At 44.1% G+C, this 15,998-nt stretch overlaps 1 protein-coding gene across 1 annotated transcript in view; it reads left to right on the forward strand.

Annotated features, from left to right (window-relative positions):
• si:dkey-22o22.2 (neural-cadherin) overlaps nucleotides 1-15,998 on the forward strand; it is a 221,494-nt gene that overhangs the window by 125,475 nt on the left and 80,021 nt on the right. The window contains exons 8-12 of the mRNA XM_031319640.2: nucleotides 211-383; nucleotides 1,538-1,706; nucleotides 1,796-1,966; nucleotides 7,881-8,053; nucleotides 12,281-12,448. Of these exons, the coding sequence (XP_031175500.2) occupies nucleotides 211-383; nucleotides 1,538-1,706; nucleotides 1,796-1,966; nucleotides 7,881-8,053; nucleotides 12,281-12,448 (854 nt within the window). The remainder of the gene's footprint in view (nucleotides 1-210; nucleotides 384-1,537; nucleotides 1,707-1,795; nucleotides 1,967-7,880; nucleotides 8,054-12,280; nucleotides 12,449-15,998) is intronic.

The raw sequence follows: 15,998 nt of genomic DNA on the forward strand, positions 1-15,998 counted from the left end.
AGGGGGAAACGCCAGAGCAGGGGGAATGAGAGGGGGAGAAGCCAGAACAGGGGGAATGAGAGGGGGAAAACACCAGAGCAAACCAAAACGTAGCAATGTACATGTAGCCTAAGTTTAAGAGACTTAATATATTCCTTCAAACTAAATCTAACCTGTAAACCCCACTGTGTGTGTGTGTGTGTGTGTGTGTGTGTGTGTGTGTGTGCGCAGGCATCATCAAGCTGCGGAGGAGCCCCCCTCCGAGGCTCCGGGGGCCGCAGTACGTTCTCAACATCACCGCCACCGACGACAACGCGTCCGGTGGACCGTACCCGCTCAGTAGCTCTGCCCAGGTCATCGTAGGAATCAACGACATCAACAACAACAAACCGCTTTTCCAGGAGGTGAGAGAAGCACTCGACTCTGTGCTCTGATGGGGGCTTATCAGCTTAACAGGCATAAACATGAAGAAAGCGACATTTCAATCTTTTCCATCTGCAGTCTTGCATTGCCACACCTTCCTACACGGAAAATAAAACTATGAAAAGCCGTTTTGCGTCGTCTTTCCACTTTTCCAACCATCACAACTCTAGTTTTGGTTGAAATAAACACATAGTTTACTGATTTACATGTGGAAATATGTTGGCTCTATACACGCTAAAAGTATTTAGTTTATTCTGGTCAAACAGAAAGGTCTCAAAGAGGTTTAAAAGGTCTATCTCTGAAGGGATCCTTTCCATAATCTTGTCAGACACTGGAGAGTGTTAATACTTCACCAATGTCAAAAATAGTAGTTCCCGTCAGTCACTTAGACACAAAAACATAGGAAAATAGGGTCCAGGTTGAAAAAAACCCCTTTTCAGACCCGGAAGCTTCGTCCATTATTGTTACAGTCTGTGATCAAACACCGAGGGCCCTATCTTGCCCCCGGCGCAGCGCGGCGCAAAGCCCGACGCAAGTGTCTTTGCTAGTTTAAGACCGACGCAGTTGTCAATTTCCCGTCCAGCGCCCGCGTCGTTTAAATAGCAAATGCACCTGCGCCCATCTGTGCGCCCATGGGCGTGCTGGTCTTACAGGGAGGTGTGTTCAGGTGCATTCTGGGTGTATTGCTATCTTGAGGCAGCGGGAAGTGATCGCGCCATTGACCAACAAAAACCTGGTCTAAAGTCAATAGCGCAGCATTTCATTGTTATTTTAACAGCACATTAGTAAAATGCTCGTGCAAGGCTCGTGCACAGCGCGCACACACTGTGCTTGTTACACACACAGGGACGCACAGCAGCACACACACATGCAGAAGAATATTACGGTGCAAATCCTCCATCATAACAGCAATGCTCCAAGGTCCAAACGCGCCTGGCTTTTAAAGGGAATGGGAGATGATCTCTGATTGGTTTATTGCATGTTACGCCCAAAACACACCTCTGATTAATGAAGACACTAAGTACAACCCTTTAGAACGCTGTCCACTTTGATCGTTAAAATAGGGCCCTGAGTGTGTTTTCTTAAGGAAGTAGATTAAACACTGAGCTTCTGGTTGTGCTGTTTGTGCTCTCAGTGTCATAACTACAGTCTGAACGCGGTGGTCCTGGAGAACCAGCCGCCGGGGACGTTTGTCCTGCGCGTCCAGGCCCACGACGCCGACATGGGCGTCAACGGAGAGGTCAAATATGGCATCATGCACAGAGACGGAGTGTCGTCCGGGTTCGACATCGATCCTGACACCGGTGAGTTCCGCGTTATGAATCGGCCTGTTTGAATCCTGTTTGCCATTTTACGGAAAAAGTAACACACAGTCCCTTCCTTTGTTTGTCAGGTGTGATTGCCTCGACGGTGAGTTTCGACCGGGAGCGTCAGAGGGAGTACACGCTGTCGGTGACGGCCACGGATCAGGCCGAGGAGCCGCTCATCGGGATCTGTCAGATCACCGTCCTCATCGCCGACCAGAACGACAACGACCCCAAGTTTGAAAACAGCCGCTACCAGTGTGAGTGTCTGTGTAGTACTGCTAAGATTACTGCAAATACCAGTGTGAGTGTCTCTGTAGTACTGCGAAGATTAAGGCAAATACCAGTGTGAGTGTCTCGTACATGGTCGTAAAAAATACCCTTAGTACCTTTTATTAAATTTGCTTTGCTTTGCAAAGTCTTCACTACTGTCACGGCATAACTAGTCTATATCCATGACGTTCCACTTCCGGGATTGCTCCGTAGCCGACAGAAATTCTGCCGGATTTCACATATAAATGCCGGATGTCCGTTGCCTTGGGCTTTCTTTGTGTTGGCGTTCTAACCTCCGGTGGATTTCTGAGGACTATGGTTAACTGCCATCTCTGCAGGGTAAATCCAGACAGCTAGCTAGACTATCTGTCCAATCTGAGTTTTCTGTCGCATGACTAAAACAACCTTTGAACGTACACGTTCCACCAAAACAAGTTCCTTCCCGAGACTATTTTTCAGAGGCACCGTGGCTCCGTCCAGCGCTTAGCACCACCCAAGATGATTGTGATTGGTTTAAAGAAATGCCAATAAACCAGAGCACGTTTTTCTCCCATCCAGGAATGCTGTGTGGACTAGCCAGACCTTCCTCCGCAGTGCTGTGGATGAAGGTCTGGCAGTGCGCGACTATGGCATAACCAACCTTGGGAAATCTTGATTACCTTCGTTACGTCTAGGATCATAACAGAGCTTGGTTTTATTTGTGCATTTGATATTAGGAATTAAATGTTTAGCCGCCCGACTGAAAAGGTAAGGGTGAAAGGCCTACATGGCTCCTCAGCTCGCCATGTCCTCTGCTTTGGCGTCCTGAGTTTCGGCCAGCCTGCTTTCACTTGCCAATCTGCCACTCGATTGACCGTTCATTTGTACATGTTTAAAAACTTGAAAATAACAATAGCATAAACTAGGAAAAGTGGGAAATGTCAGTTAAAGGTGCAGTAGGTAACTGAAACTGACCCTGGCTCCTCTGGCACCACCAACAGTGTGATTTGCAACAATCTACCGCTCCCTGTTGAGATGCACCAATCAGGGCCAGGGGGTTGTCTAACTGCGTGTCAATCACTGCTCAGGCACATGCATTCATTCTCCCTTGTGGGGGGAGGGGCTTAGGAGACCGTTTTGGGCTTTAGCAGAAAGGGGGGAGGGACTGAGAAGTTGTCGATGTTCAAATTTTTGGGCTAAGTCCTGGACCTTCAAAATCCTACCTACAGCACCTTTAACACCGGGAAATGCTGACTCTCAATCAAGCCGCTCAACGCCAACGCTTCCTCTCCTTCACTTCCGCTTTGTGAGCTCCGTGACGGGCGGCCAACGAAAACCCACATCTGAATTATGACGTAACACTGCATGTATCACATGACTCTGGACAGACATGGATGTAAACTGCAACTTGACTGGTTGGCGAAAGGCAAAACAACCGCGAGGCGGTAATTCTCGTTTACTGTGCGTTTTACTTTTTCTAACACTACTAATACTGCCATTGCATTGCTGCAACTTGTGGTGTTAGTACTGCGGTTTAGAAATGGTCGACACACGCCTTTGATGCTCAGCTCAGCCTCATCAGTTAGTTTGTTTTCCATCTTGTGTATCTGGAATTGTGAAACAAGGCAGTGACACACTCGGGGTTACAAGATTTATTCATCCCCGCTAACGTCTGTACACTCTCTCTGTCCTCTTACAGCAAGACGGGGTGTGTGTGTGTGTGTGTGTGTGTGTGTGTGTGTGTGTGTGTGTGTGTGTGTGTGTGTTTGGAGCAAACAGGTGAAATGTGTAAAGCGTCTGTTTGTCATCGTCTATCAATCTGCATCCTTGTAATCCTGGAAAGCTCTTAAGACTGATGAAATATTCGCCGTCGGCTCCCGCGGCTCCGTGTTTGTTTACCGCGTGTGCAAATGTGTGTTTTGATAAGCGTCGTGTCAGAAGATCTCCTCGTCAGATTAGGCAAGCGCACAGAGTGGCTCATTGACTATTTAACAGGCAGATTGAAATGTTTCTGGGACATGCATTCATTAGAGACATGCATGTACGTTGTCTTTCCCACGCTACATATCCTCTGTATGAATTTAAATGCATTGATAATATTTTTGCACTCCAAAAAAAATGAACATTTTCTCTCTCCCAGTTCGTCAAATCAGGAACCCTTGGTGTAACTTTTCAACGCACAGGGTAAAACCACTTAGCTTGGGTTAGGGAACATGTTTAAGTGACACACGGGACAAGAATGGGACATGAACCCTGGTCTCCTGGGTGAAAGTCCTGTGTTTGTTTGACCCATCCACCCCACTCTACGCAGAGCCTACATCGTAGCCTACGTAAGTGGCCTACGCTGTTGTGAGGATTTATACTTGTGCGCTGGCGTGTTTTTGCGTCTCTTTAATACCACTTTCACACCAATGGCTCAGTCAGGGTTCTACCCAGGTCGACTGTGTGTTTGTTTGAATGGGGTAACCCTCCTCCATCGACTCGGCTTCGTGACCCAGGCAGCGAGGTGGGTTTGATCAGGGTAGACTAGGGTCGATTTCAATGTGAACTGCGCACTGGCCCCCCCTTGGCCCCCCTCCTAGAACCGCCACTGGTACCTACAGTGTGGATTGAATTCAGACACGGGACTTTCTTCACTCAGATATCAACATGAACACTGGGATGTTGATCTTTATTTTACATTTTGATTCTGGAAAAAAAAAAAAAAGCACGGCAGCTCTTTCGGGAAATGTCCAAAATCAGTTTCAGAATAAATGTAGGGGGAAAGTTTCCTTTTTGGCAGAGTTGATGTCGGCAGCAGAACCAGACGCTCCACAGAAACAGAAGAACTGAAGGAGAGTAGCTGAGCTACGGAGATGTTGTGAGCAAATGGGATCAAATCTCGGCTTTTTTTGGGGGCTTTGATGGCGGGACATTTCACGGTAGTGTATCCCACAATGATTCACGTCAAGATGCTGTGTGGGGATACGGCACAAAGGAAACAGCAGACGCAGATGTTTTGACGAGGTGGTAGCGCAGTGTGTGGTGTCACTGTGTTGCCCTGAAGGCGTGTAATCCTCCATGCACTCATATCACCTTGATAAAAAGACGTTTTTCACCCGACATTCCCCGTGACTGTGTGTGGAGGTTTTCCCGACTTGAAACTAAATCTGAGCTTACAAGACGTACTCAGGGTTTGCAATTTGCTTTTCTGAATTATGAATTAAAATATGCTCCCTGGATTCAGATCACAGCTGTTTAAGTGTCATTCTGAGGAGAACTCACACACATCCGGCAGGGTAAATAGATTTTATATCCTGGCTGTATGTTTATCTGCTATGGTTGCTCTCTTCTTTGCTCTGCATCTCTGGTTGAAAAGCGCCGTAACAGTAAGGGTTCAGATAAATACAACTGGTTTCATTTTGACTTGACTTAAAGGATAACTTCGGTATTTTTTTAGGGATGCACCTAATCCAGATTTTTGGGGTTCGGCCGAATACCGAATCCACTGGTTAAGATTCTGCCAAAACCGAAACCGAATACCGAATCCTCCGCCCATCCTCAGTCCATTAACACAGTATACACATTAATGAAGTAAACAAGGTCCACAGCAGTGTATTTTTCATTTTATTTTATTGTAACTGTAAAAAAAAAAAAAAAAAAAAAGAATAGGCAACATTATGCCGGGAAGACAAGTGGGAAAAACTATTTTGACAATTACCATAGGCCTATGTTTACCCTATCTCAAGATCCAATCAATATCCAACATATTAGCCTTTTAGATTTATAATCCCATAAAGTAGTTATGTTTTAAGTTTAAGTTAAGTTTTTAGCTGGGACTGTCCTTCCTTTGCCGTACCTGAAGTTGCTGCATTTTGGCTGCTGTCTGTAGATTCCTTCATGCACAACTCGTACTCTTCCGGATGTTTCATACCAAATGTTGTAACAGCGGTGATGTTGTGTATAGTTTAGGGTCCTCGCCACCACGAGACAAATCGGCATTGTAAATTGAACATGTAGCTGGACTTGAATGGCCTTCTTTTGACTGAAAGTACTGCCAAACTACACTTTTTCTGCTCACGAGTTCCATTTCCACTTTCTCACAGCCTGCTGCATTGAACGCCCCACCTACGTAAACACCTTCCCGTAATCAACGGCGCCGTCATTATGTCGATCAGCGTAGCGCAAGTAGTGCAAGCGTAGGGGTCGGTTCGGTGGAAATACAATTCTAAGGTTCGGCAGAAACCGAGCCCCGTCAAAAAGCCCAATATTCGGCCAAATCCGAAGCCGAATCCTGGATTCGGTGCATCCCTAGTATTTTTAAACCTATTTCCCAATGTTTGTGTGTTTAAGTGAAGTCAATTTTTTTAACTGGTCCAGTATTAAGCGAGACGAAACAAGCTACAGTGTAACATTACTGTGCAATTGCTGTTTTTTTGCCACTGACAGGCTCCGATTATTATTCTAAGTGTCTGACAACATTATGGAAAGGATCCCTACAGAGATAGATCTTTTTATTAGAGAGTAAGATCCTTTTTGTTTAACATGAAACAACTCCGAAATCCTGCGCCCACTCTTCTCCGCTACTTTGGTTGTTTCTCGGTGACGCTGACTCGGCAGGGTCTGACGGGAATATTCAGGTGAAATGTTTTCAGAGACCCACATATGTCAAAAGGACATTATTACAGGCATAGTGCTTGAAAAGCAGCATTGTGGAGGGAGCTCCTCTCTGCTCGTTGTTTCCGTCGACCGTCCTCATCACCGTCAGCAGGATTATGTTCATACGTTTATAAAAAATGCATCTGTTGACGTTTGCAGAGCGAGACCCAGAACTGACAAACTGAGGTGACGCGCTGCTGACACGACACTTATTATATCTGCTTACCATCACAGAACGTGGTGTTTCATTGGGTTCACTCACATCTAATGCAGTTCAGTGTTTAAGCTCAGACAGCAGTCCGAATCTGATGCAAGTCGTACCCGATCCATGTAACTTCAAATGTTTTCCGCTCCCTGACAGTAAATCTCTCCTCCTCTCTTTTTTTATTATTATTTTTTATTTCCATCAAGAAGTAATACATATACTAGCATACTGTGAAATTTCATACTCCAATCAGAGTACAACTCCTACTAGTAACTGTATTCCTCTACTCCACAGAATCTTAAACCACACTCATATTCATACTTCATACATACCCACCTCCCCAACCATACACTCTCCATGCTTCTACTCATCCACATATACCATTTACCACATTCCACTCCTCCCCATATACCATTCATTCCTACTCATCCACATATATCTTTCACATTTTTGACACACAAACCCAACCCTAACCTTAACCATCACAACTAAATGCCTAATCTTAACCCTTATTCCCAGTTTTTGGACCCTAAGAATATAGTTAAACAAGAATACACACACACACACACACACACACACACACACACACACACACACACACACACACACACACACACACACACACAGGTGTGTGGCACTATCTTTGTGGGGACACGCCATTGACATAATGCATTCCCTAGCCCCTTACCCTAACCTTAACCATCACAACTAAATGCCTAACCTTAACCCTTACCCTCACCCTAACCATAACCTAATTCTAACCCTAATCCTAAAACCAAGTCTTAACCCTCAAACAGACCTTTAAACTTGTGGGGTCCAGCATTTTGGCCCCACAAAGCTGGTCGGACCCCGCAAGTATACTGGACTCCCGGTCTTTGGACCCCACGAATGTAGTTAAACAAGAATATACACACACACACACACACACACACACACACACACACACACACACACACACACACTTGGTTTCCAGCTCTCAGCCACCATACCTAGTCCTTCTTAGCCATTAAGTTTACAAGGCTTCATATATGTCCTGCCACACCTTGTTGAATTGTTGCCTTTTGTTCTCCTCCTCTCAGACTTCCTGCGGGAGGACACTCCGGTGGGAACTAGTTTCCTGCGAGCGGCGGCGCACGACGACGACCAGGGAAGCAACGCGGCCATCACCTACTCGCTGTCCAATCAGAAGCCAGCTTACCTGCACGTCAACCCCAGCACGGGCTGGATTTACGTCAACCACCCCATCTCACAGGTCAGAGACACACCAAACAGGATTCAAATGTCCTCTCTCCAGAAGGCCCACATTCTGAGGGTCTAAAACGCCAAATGTAGTCCTCACAAAGATATAGAAGTACACAGAAACACAATAATATATATTATATATTTTATATATATATATATATATATATATATAAAATAATATATTCATGCCTCCGCTGTTCCCCTGATGGAAAAAATCTCTGTATATAAATATACATGGAGGCAGAGAGCTGTTTAATAACGGCTAACATGTTTGGTATGCATCCTCTGAGGGAACGTGTGTGTGTGTGTGTGTGTGTGTGTGTGTGTGTGTGTGTGTGTGCAACACTTGTAGCTTTCAGCTCCATGCCAAACTTTCCTGTTCAGTTTTATAATAATTTGAATTGTTTGAAATAAAGTTTAATAATAAAAATAAATATAAAAAAAGTTTTATGATAATCAAAACTAGGGGTTGTTTTCTGAGCTTCAGCAGCACTGTTGCTTCGGATTATTCACTGTCATTGTGTTTTTTTGCTGGGAAATCAGGCCAAGGACGTTCCACAGCATCCTTTTCATGCACCGCATTCAGCTGAGTCAGAAAAATATACTGTAGTTAGCAAGGTTTTTTCGAAATGCTTTGCTCAATTTTTTTTTTTTTCTTTACTTTTTAGTTGGATTTCTTGGACTTTTTTTGTCAGCACATTTCAACAGTTTTTTAAAAACTTGTACACTTCATACACAATATATACAATAAGTTGGATAATGTGCCCTTCAATCAATTCACAGAAAGTAGGGATGCACCGAATCCAGATTTTTGGGGTTCGGCCGAATACCGAATCCACTGGTTAAGATTCTGCTGAATCCTCGTCCCATCCTCAGTCCATTAACTCAGTAAACACATTAATGAAGTAAACAGTGACTGTCCTTCCTTTGCCGTACCTGAAGTTGCTGCATTCTGGCTGCTGTCTGTAGATTCCTTCATGCACAACTCGTATTCTTTCAGATGTTTCATACCAAATGCTGTAACAGCGGTGATGTTGTGTATAGTTTAGGGTCCTCGCCACCACCAGACTAATCAGCATTGTAAATTGAACATGTAGCTGGACTTGAATGGCCTTCTTTTGACTGAAAGTATTGCCAAACTACAGTTTTTCTGCTCACCAGTTCCATTTCCACTTTCTCACAGCCTACTGCATTGAACGCTCCACCTACGTAAACACCTTCCCGTAATCAACGGCGGCGTCGTTACGTCGACCAGCGTAGCGTGCCTAATGCAAGCGTAGGGTTCGGTTCGGTGGAAAAAAATTATGAAACCGAGGCCCGTCAAAAAGCCCAATATTCGGCCGAATCCGAAGCTGAATCCTGGATTCGGTGCATCCCTAACAGAAAGTACGTTGTGCAGCAAACTGATGTCCGCACATATGCAGCAAAGCACTCTGCATGTGCAGGAAATTGTGTTCATGTAAATGTGTTTATCGTCATCGCGATATCAAGTTGCAATGACGATAGAGAGAGTTGAAAGAGGGTATTAGTAGAACACGACAGAGTTTTAAAGGACAAATCCAGAGCATAATGAACCTAGGGGCTAATAACACATGTGTACCGAGTCGACCGTTCTCTGGGATATGTTTTAATGCTAATCTAATGTGACCAGTTTTATCGCAAATCGCTAATTAGCTTATAGCGGTAGTCGTCAGGGCACAGGTAAAGTGAAAAGAAATCTCTATTTCTATACCACTAACAAGGCTCAAAATAGCACCACACTTCCACTGTAGCATAATGAGGGTCCCTACATGTAAACCGAAGCATTGAGAACTTTGTAAGTGTACAGACAGTTTAATCAAAAGATAGTTTATAAAGACAGTACCGTTCACGTATACAGGCAGGCGCCGTCTTGGGAAAACAGTCATGACCAGTCGAACGCCAAACTCCGTGTAACCAGTAACATAGCTCAAGCACGGCGTTCGGCGGTCGACCGGTCGTGACTGTTTTCCCAAGATGGCGCATGCCTGTATACGTGAACGGTACTGTCTTTATAAACTATCTTTTTAATAAACGTAGCGGTTTGCGCTAAAACTGGTCACATTCGATTAGCATGAAAACATATCCCAGAAAACAGTCGACTCGGTACACGTTATTAACCCTAGGTTCATTTTTAGCCGGATTTGTCCTTTTTGTTGCCTTTTATGTTCAATTTAATCTTCAATTTGTTGAAAATAATGTTAGTCATTTTTATTTTTTAAATTCAACAAGCAATGTGTTGAGAATACTGAAGGCAGCAGAACTGAGTACACTTTAATATCTGTTTATTTATCCCAAGTTATATCATTATAGCGATATTCAACGTTTCTACCTTGTACTCTAGGTTGGTTACAAAACATGAAAAGGCCTTTAATGAATTTAGCAAGACATCTAACAGTACTGTGATGCTGTGATGTTATATGTCTGGTTTTTGGTGTCAGGGTCATAAAGTCACACCGTGTTTCCCCGCTGTGAGAAGAAGAAAAGTTGCGTCAAACAGACTGTTGTCTCCAATGTTAAATGATCGCCATGATTGTTTGTCTTCTTCTTTGTACAATCTTACAAAGTCAAACAGAGAATGCCCGACGAAGCGAGTCTGTCAGCTGTGAAACAAATGTCTGATATTCTTCTTTTTCTTCAGACGCCGCCATCTCCTCTCTGTTCTCCTCCTCTGCCTTCGCGCTGCCACTGATCTTTTAAACGACAGTTGAGTCAATAATTTAGCAAAGGCAGCTTTACCGCCTCCCAAATTCTTCATTCCCTTTATATGAACAAACCAATTTCCGTCTCTGCTTTAATATAGACTCATTTCACAAGTGTTCAGTGGGCTTTCAGAGCCGTCAAACAACCCCATGAGCATTCAAATCTGACTTTGATCACACCAAGACCAAGTTTTCCTTCATTTAAATGTGTGCTAGGGCTGATCAATACATCGATATTCTACCCACATCGATATATGAGGCTAGATACCGTCTTAAAATTTGGATATCGTGATATAGTGTTTTTTTTAAAAGCTTTAGTGCGTAACTTTTTTTATAATTATGTATGTTATATTCTACCCATTGCCAAATGAGTTGCTACAAAGCTAATTAAGACCATCAGCTCCCCACAACTCTCTCTGTGTTTCTCAGTATGACTATGTTCAGAAGATTGTGGCGTCCGGCGACTTTCCCGCGCAGAAACTCCAGTGAAGATAATGACCTCCATCATGTTTTTATAATTCTCCGTGTCCTCCTTGGCTACTAGCAACTGCGTGGGGGGTGGGGGTGCGAGATCACGGAAGGCTTGTGTCATGTGGACGTGCCGACAGTGTTGTTAAACTACACACTATAGCTTTAAAGGCTGCATTGCAATGAAGTGACGTACTTTTCTGAACTTACCAGACTTACTAGCTGTTTTATTATTTGCCCTTTACCCACTTAGTATCCACATTATTGGTGATTATTTATCAAAATTCTCACTGTGTTAATTTTGTGTAAAAGCACCAATAGTTAACCCTACCATTAGGGAATCGAGCGATACTGTTTTTTGAAAAGGCCGATACCGATTATTAGTAGTTAATGAAAACGATATCAGATTTTTGGCCCTGATATGCATTTACAGTGAAAATGAAAACCATAAAGTCAAAATTAAGATTTTTGAATGTTACAAACTTACGTGCCCTGACAGTACCTAGGTAAGGACTACTAGCCAGTCAGAAGCAGAGTATGAGGGCGTGCCCTGACAGTACCTAGGTAAGGACTACTAGCCAGTCAGAAGCAGAGTATGAGGGCGTGCCCTGACAGTACCTAGGTAAGGACTACTAGCCAGTCAGAAGCAGAGTATGAGGGCGTGCCCTGACAGTAGCTAGGTAAGGACTACTAGCCAGTCAGAAGCAGAGTATGAGGGCGTGCCCTGACAGTACCTAGGTAAGGACTACTAGCCAGTCAGAAGCAGAGTATGAGGGCGTATCCTGACAGTACCTAGGTAAGGACTACTAGCCAGTCAGAAGCAGAGTATGAGGGCGTGTCCTGACAGTACCTAGGTAAGGGCTACTAGCCAGTCAGAAGCAGAGTATGAGGGCGAGCCACTCTAGCAGCTAGGCTAGCTAGCTAACCCTTCTGGATAAATATTCTCTCCAGAATCTCAAACCTGAAATTAAAAAAAAGAAAAAAAGAAGCAGCTCTGATCACTTCTCTTCCCTCAGTCTGTGAAGTGACTGTTGTGGTTTTCCCCGCAGACGTCCAGGATCAACCAGCAGATCGTGGCGTCGGACGGAGGGAACCGCAGCAGCTCCGTGGAGCTGAGCGTCATCATCACAAACGTCCACAACCAGCCGCCGCACTGGGAGCAGCCCGAGTACTGGGTCACCGTGCCGGAGAACACCGCGCGAGACGCCAAGATAGTGGTGAGTACAAACCGGGATTGATTCTTCTGCAGGGGGGGGGCTCAGCGCAAAGTTTTCGCCATAGCCTACGTAACTCATGCTGAATGTTGTGTGTGCACTGACATCTGTCATCACATATGTCAGTTTTAGGCTAACTATCTTTCCGTAAGTTTGTGTTATAGTGTTATGTGTTTTAGTGGCTATGCAGCATTATGTTTGCATGTTTCTAGCTTGCTAACAGCTAACTTGTCCTCTCTGGTAGACAACGGGTGCTAAAACAATCCTTTAACACGTTTAAATCTGATGTTTCAGGCTAGCTACAGTCACTTTGTCAGCGTTTTATCCGCGTCAATTGTTTTCCCCTCCGATGCTCTCTGTCTCCATAAAATACGAAAGTCAAAGTTACAGTGCAGGGTAAGATATCCGTAATTCTTTAATTCAATAAAAAAGGCAGCAAAAACAGAAAAGTCTTCAGTCTTAAGTGCTTCCTCCACCTCTGGGTTGGAAGTACTGTGGCCAGCCCCTCTGATCAGTGTTAGTCGCTCTGAGATCTGGAGAGGATGAGTGTGACACCAGCAAGAGAGGAAAAGAAATATATTGAAACCTCCTGCAGGAGTTTACATCCTCCTTCACATCTGTGCAGAGCGCCCTGAGGAGGCTGGAAACGCTCTTTCTTCCTCTTCATCCCTCTCTCCTCCTTGTCCTCCATCATCCATCTTTCTCTCTCTCTCTCTCTCTCTCTCTCTCTCTCTCTCTCTCTCTCTCTCTCTCTCTCTCTCTCTCTCTCACTCTCTCTTTCTCTCTCTCTCTTTTTCTCTCTCTCTCTCTCTCTGTGTCAGCACGTTTAGCCGAGCGCTTCCAAACATTTTCTGCCGAGCAAACAACCAAACTGCCTCACCTGACTCCCTTCTCCAACCCACACAACCACACACACACACACACACACACACACACACACACACTCTCTCTCTTTTGATCCCTCCATCCTAATTTGCTCTCTTTTCCTAAGCCGCTGGTTCAGAAGGTGGAGGAGTTTTTTTCCTCCAGCTTCTCAATTTCATGGAGGTTAGTCAGTTTCCAAACAGCTATAGGGTGTGTGTGTTTGTGTGTGTGTGTAATCCTGTGCGTGTGTGTGTGTGTCTGAGTGTGAACCTGTGTGTGTTTAATCTGTCCTCCTCCTCCTTTTTGACCCAACATCATCACTGAAAAGACAGAAAGGCTGATAAAGATGATGATGATGATGATGATGATGATGATGATGATGATGATGATGATGATGAGTAGGAGGACGATGGTGATTGGAGGTTGTCCCACCCACAGCTCCATCCGTCAGAGATGATTGACAGGATGGAGAGATAATTACACCTGCTGTCGGAGCATCATAATGGACTCTCATCACCTCCGAAAAACAGACGCATAATTACTGTGTTTAACCTGACGGAGACTGTGGGAGGGAGGGAGAGAAGAAGGGAGGAGGGGGGAGTCAAATAGAGGTAGAAGACGGACAGAGAGACTGTGGCTTTATGTTTAGTTTAGTTCTGACAAGAAATAAGCGTTGTCTTTTAGTTGCAGCCATATTGTAATGACTTTTTGTTGCCACAACGCAACCGGCTTCGTGTAATATCCCTACCAAATTAGGTCACGTGAGGACCAGTCACGTGACAGTAGAGTTGAGCGGTCTTTACACTTACTGTACATTTAGCCGACAAAAGGGGCCTGTGAGCCGGGTACAGAGCACCTTGAGCTGCCGGTCGTTTCAGCGGCCGATACAGTTAAATTTAGCTGACAGAAAGTGAGCGTCATACAGCGACGGCACTTAGCTTTAGGCACCAAAACGACTATTTAAGATTAGAAATAGATTGTGGTTTCCTGGGTGAAAATCTTGCATTTGCTCAGGACACAAACTCCGATCCATGGCTTAAAAGCCCTTTGTTTTATTCGTATTCTTTATTTTTTAAAGGACAACACACATTAATTAACATTTCTGTAACTGTGCCAGTGTTAGCCAGCTGGCTAATTTTCAACTGTAGTCCTTTGGCCAGAAGACCAGAGCAGCAGGAAGCAGCAAGACATTAGTACAGGTCAAACTATACAGATAGAAGTCAACAAGACACCATACAGACAGCTAGAGCAACAAATGAGCTTTCTCAGTAAGCCATGCAGAACTACAATCACCATGGAGTCAAAATAAAATGTTCCTCTTATCTGTGAAATAAGCATGTGTCAACTCCACCCCTCAAAGAATCTGAACCGACAATTGAAAGGAAGAATCTGAATTGGAATCCGAATTGGTCAAATCAAAACGATGCCCAACCCTACTGACCAAGCGTCGGTATTTTGAGAGTTGGGAGTGAGAGCGGGTTGTTGCTGACGGTAATAAATACGTGGAATACATAATTACGGTGCTTTACATTTCGTAGCTATACGTACGAATGGTTCATGAGAACCGCCTGGATGGAAACATGTCTGATGCCGTGGATGAACATCCACATCCCTCCTCCCTCCTCCCCCTCCTCCCTCTCCTCCCCCCTCCTCCCCCCTCCTTCCTGTCCTCCGCTGTGTTAATCACACCGAGGAGGAACTGTTGTTTTAAATTTAGCAGTGTTAATAAGGTTTGTTAATCACATTGTTAACGAGGCGGAGGGAGGGAGACGCTGCAGAGTGAGAGTGTGTGTGTGTGTGTGTGTGTGTGTGTGTGTGTGTGTGTGTGTGTGTGTGTGTGTGAAATCTCCATATATCACTCAAGTGTAGTTATCTCCCGCTTACGTCAAATTATTTTAGTTTTGTTCCGCACATGTTGAAGAAGTTCTTGCTCAGAGACAGCTCGTCTTCTCTTGTTTGTAGACATATTTTTAGCAGCAGCTCAGAGACTCATTGTTAAGGTAGAGAAGAAACCAAGAAAAGCTTTTTAATTGGAGCGCAAACAGACAGTCCAACAGTCACCGTGTTGTTGCATTACAATGAACATGTCATACATGCATAGACAGATTAGACTATTTAAAGTCTTCTTTGGTCCTTTTGGTTATTTTCAAAGAAGCGTTGAGCGGTGTACTAGAGCTGTGCAATTAATCCAAAATTTTAACCACGATTACGATTTCATCTCCTAGCGATCACAAAAGCAGATTAATCGAGAAAAGCGATTACTTTGCACGTTATGTTTTGCAAGTAAAATCTTACTCTCTTATTAAAATAAGAGAAAATAAAAAAAATAAAAATCTTAATCAACTTCACATAATGTCATCCTGTTTAATGTCAAGTTGTCTTAATAAGGACACTCCAAAGGAATTTAATGTCAAATTGTCATGACAAAGACATCCTCTGGTAATGTCATCCTGGTTAATGTCAAGTGGTCATTACAAAGACATCCCAAACAAATTTAATGTCAACTTGTCATGACCAAGACAACTTCTGGTAATGTCACTTTTGATTAATGTCAAGTTGTCATAATCAAGACAATCCAAACAATGTCAACTTGTCATGACAAAAACCGAATGACACTTAATGACAGAAGTCATAAACGTTTATGACTTGTTTATAATGTTTATGACACGTTCATGACAGTGTTATGTCG

Source organism: Sander lucioperca, chromosome 10 (genome assembly GCF_008315115.2).
Source record: "Sander lucioperca isolate FBNREF2018 chromosome 10, SLUC_FBN_1.2, whole genome shotgun sequence".
NCBI lineage: Eukaryota > Metazoa > Chordata > Actinopteri > Perciformes > Percidae > Sander > Sander lucioperca.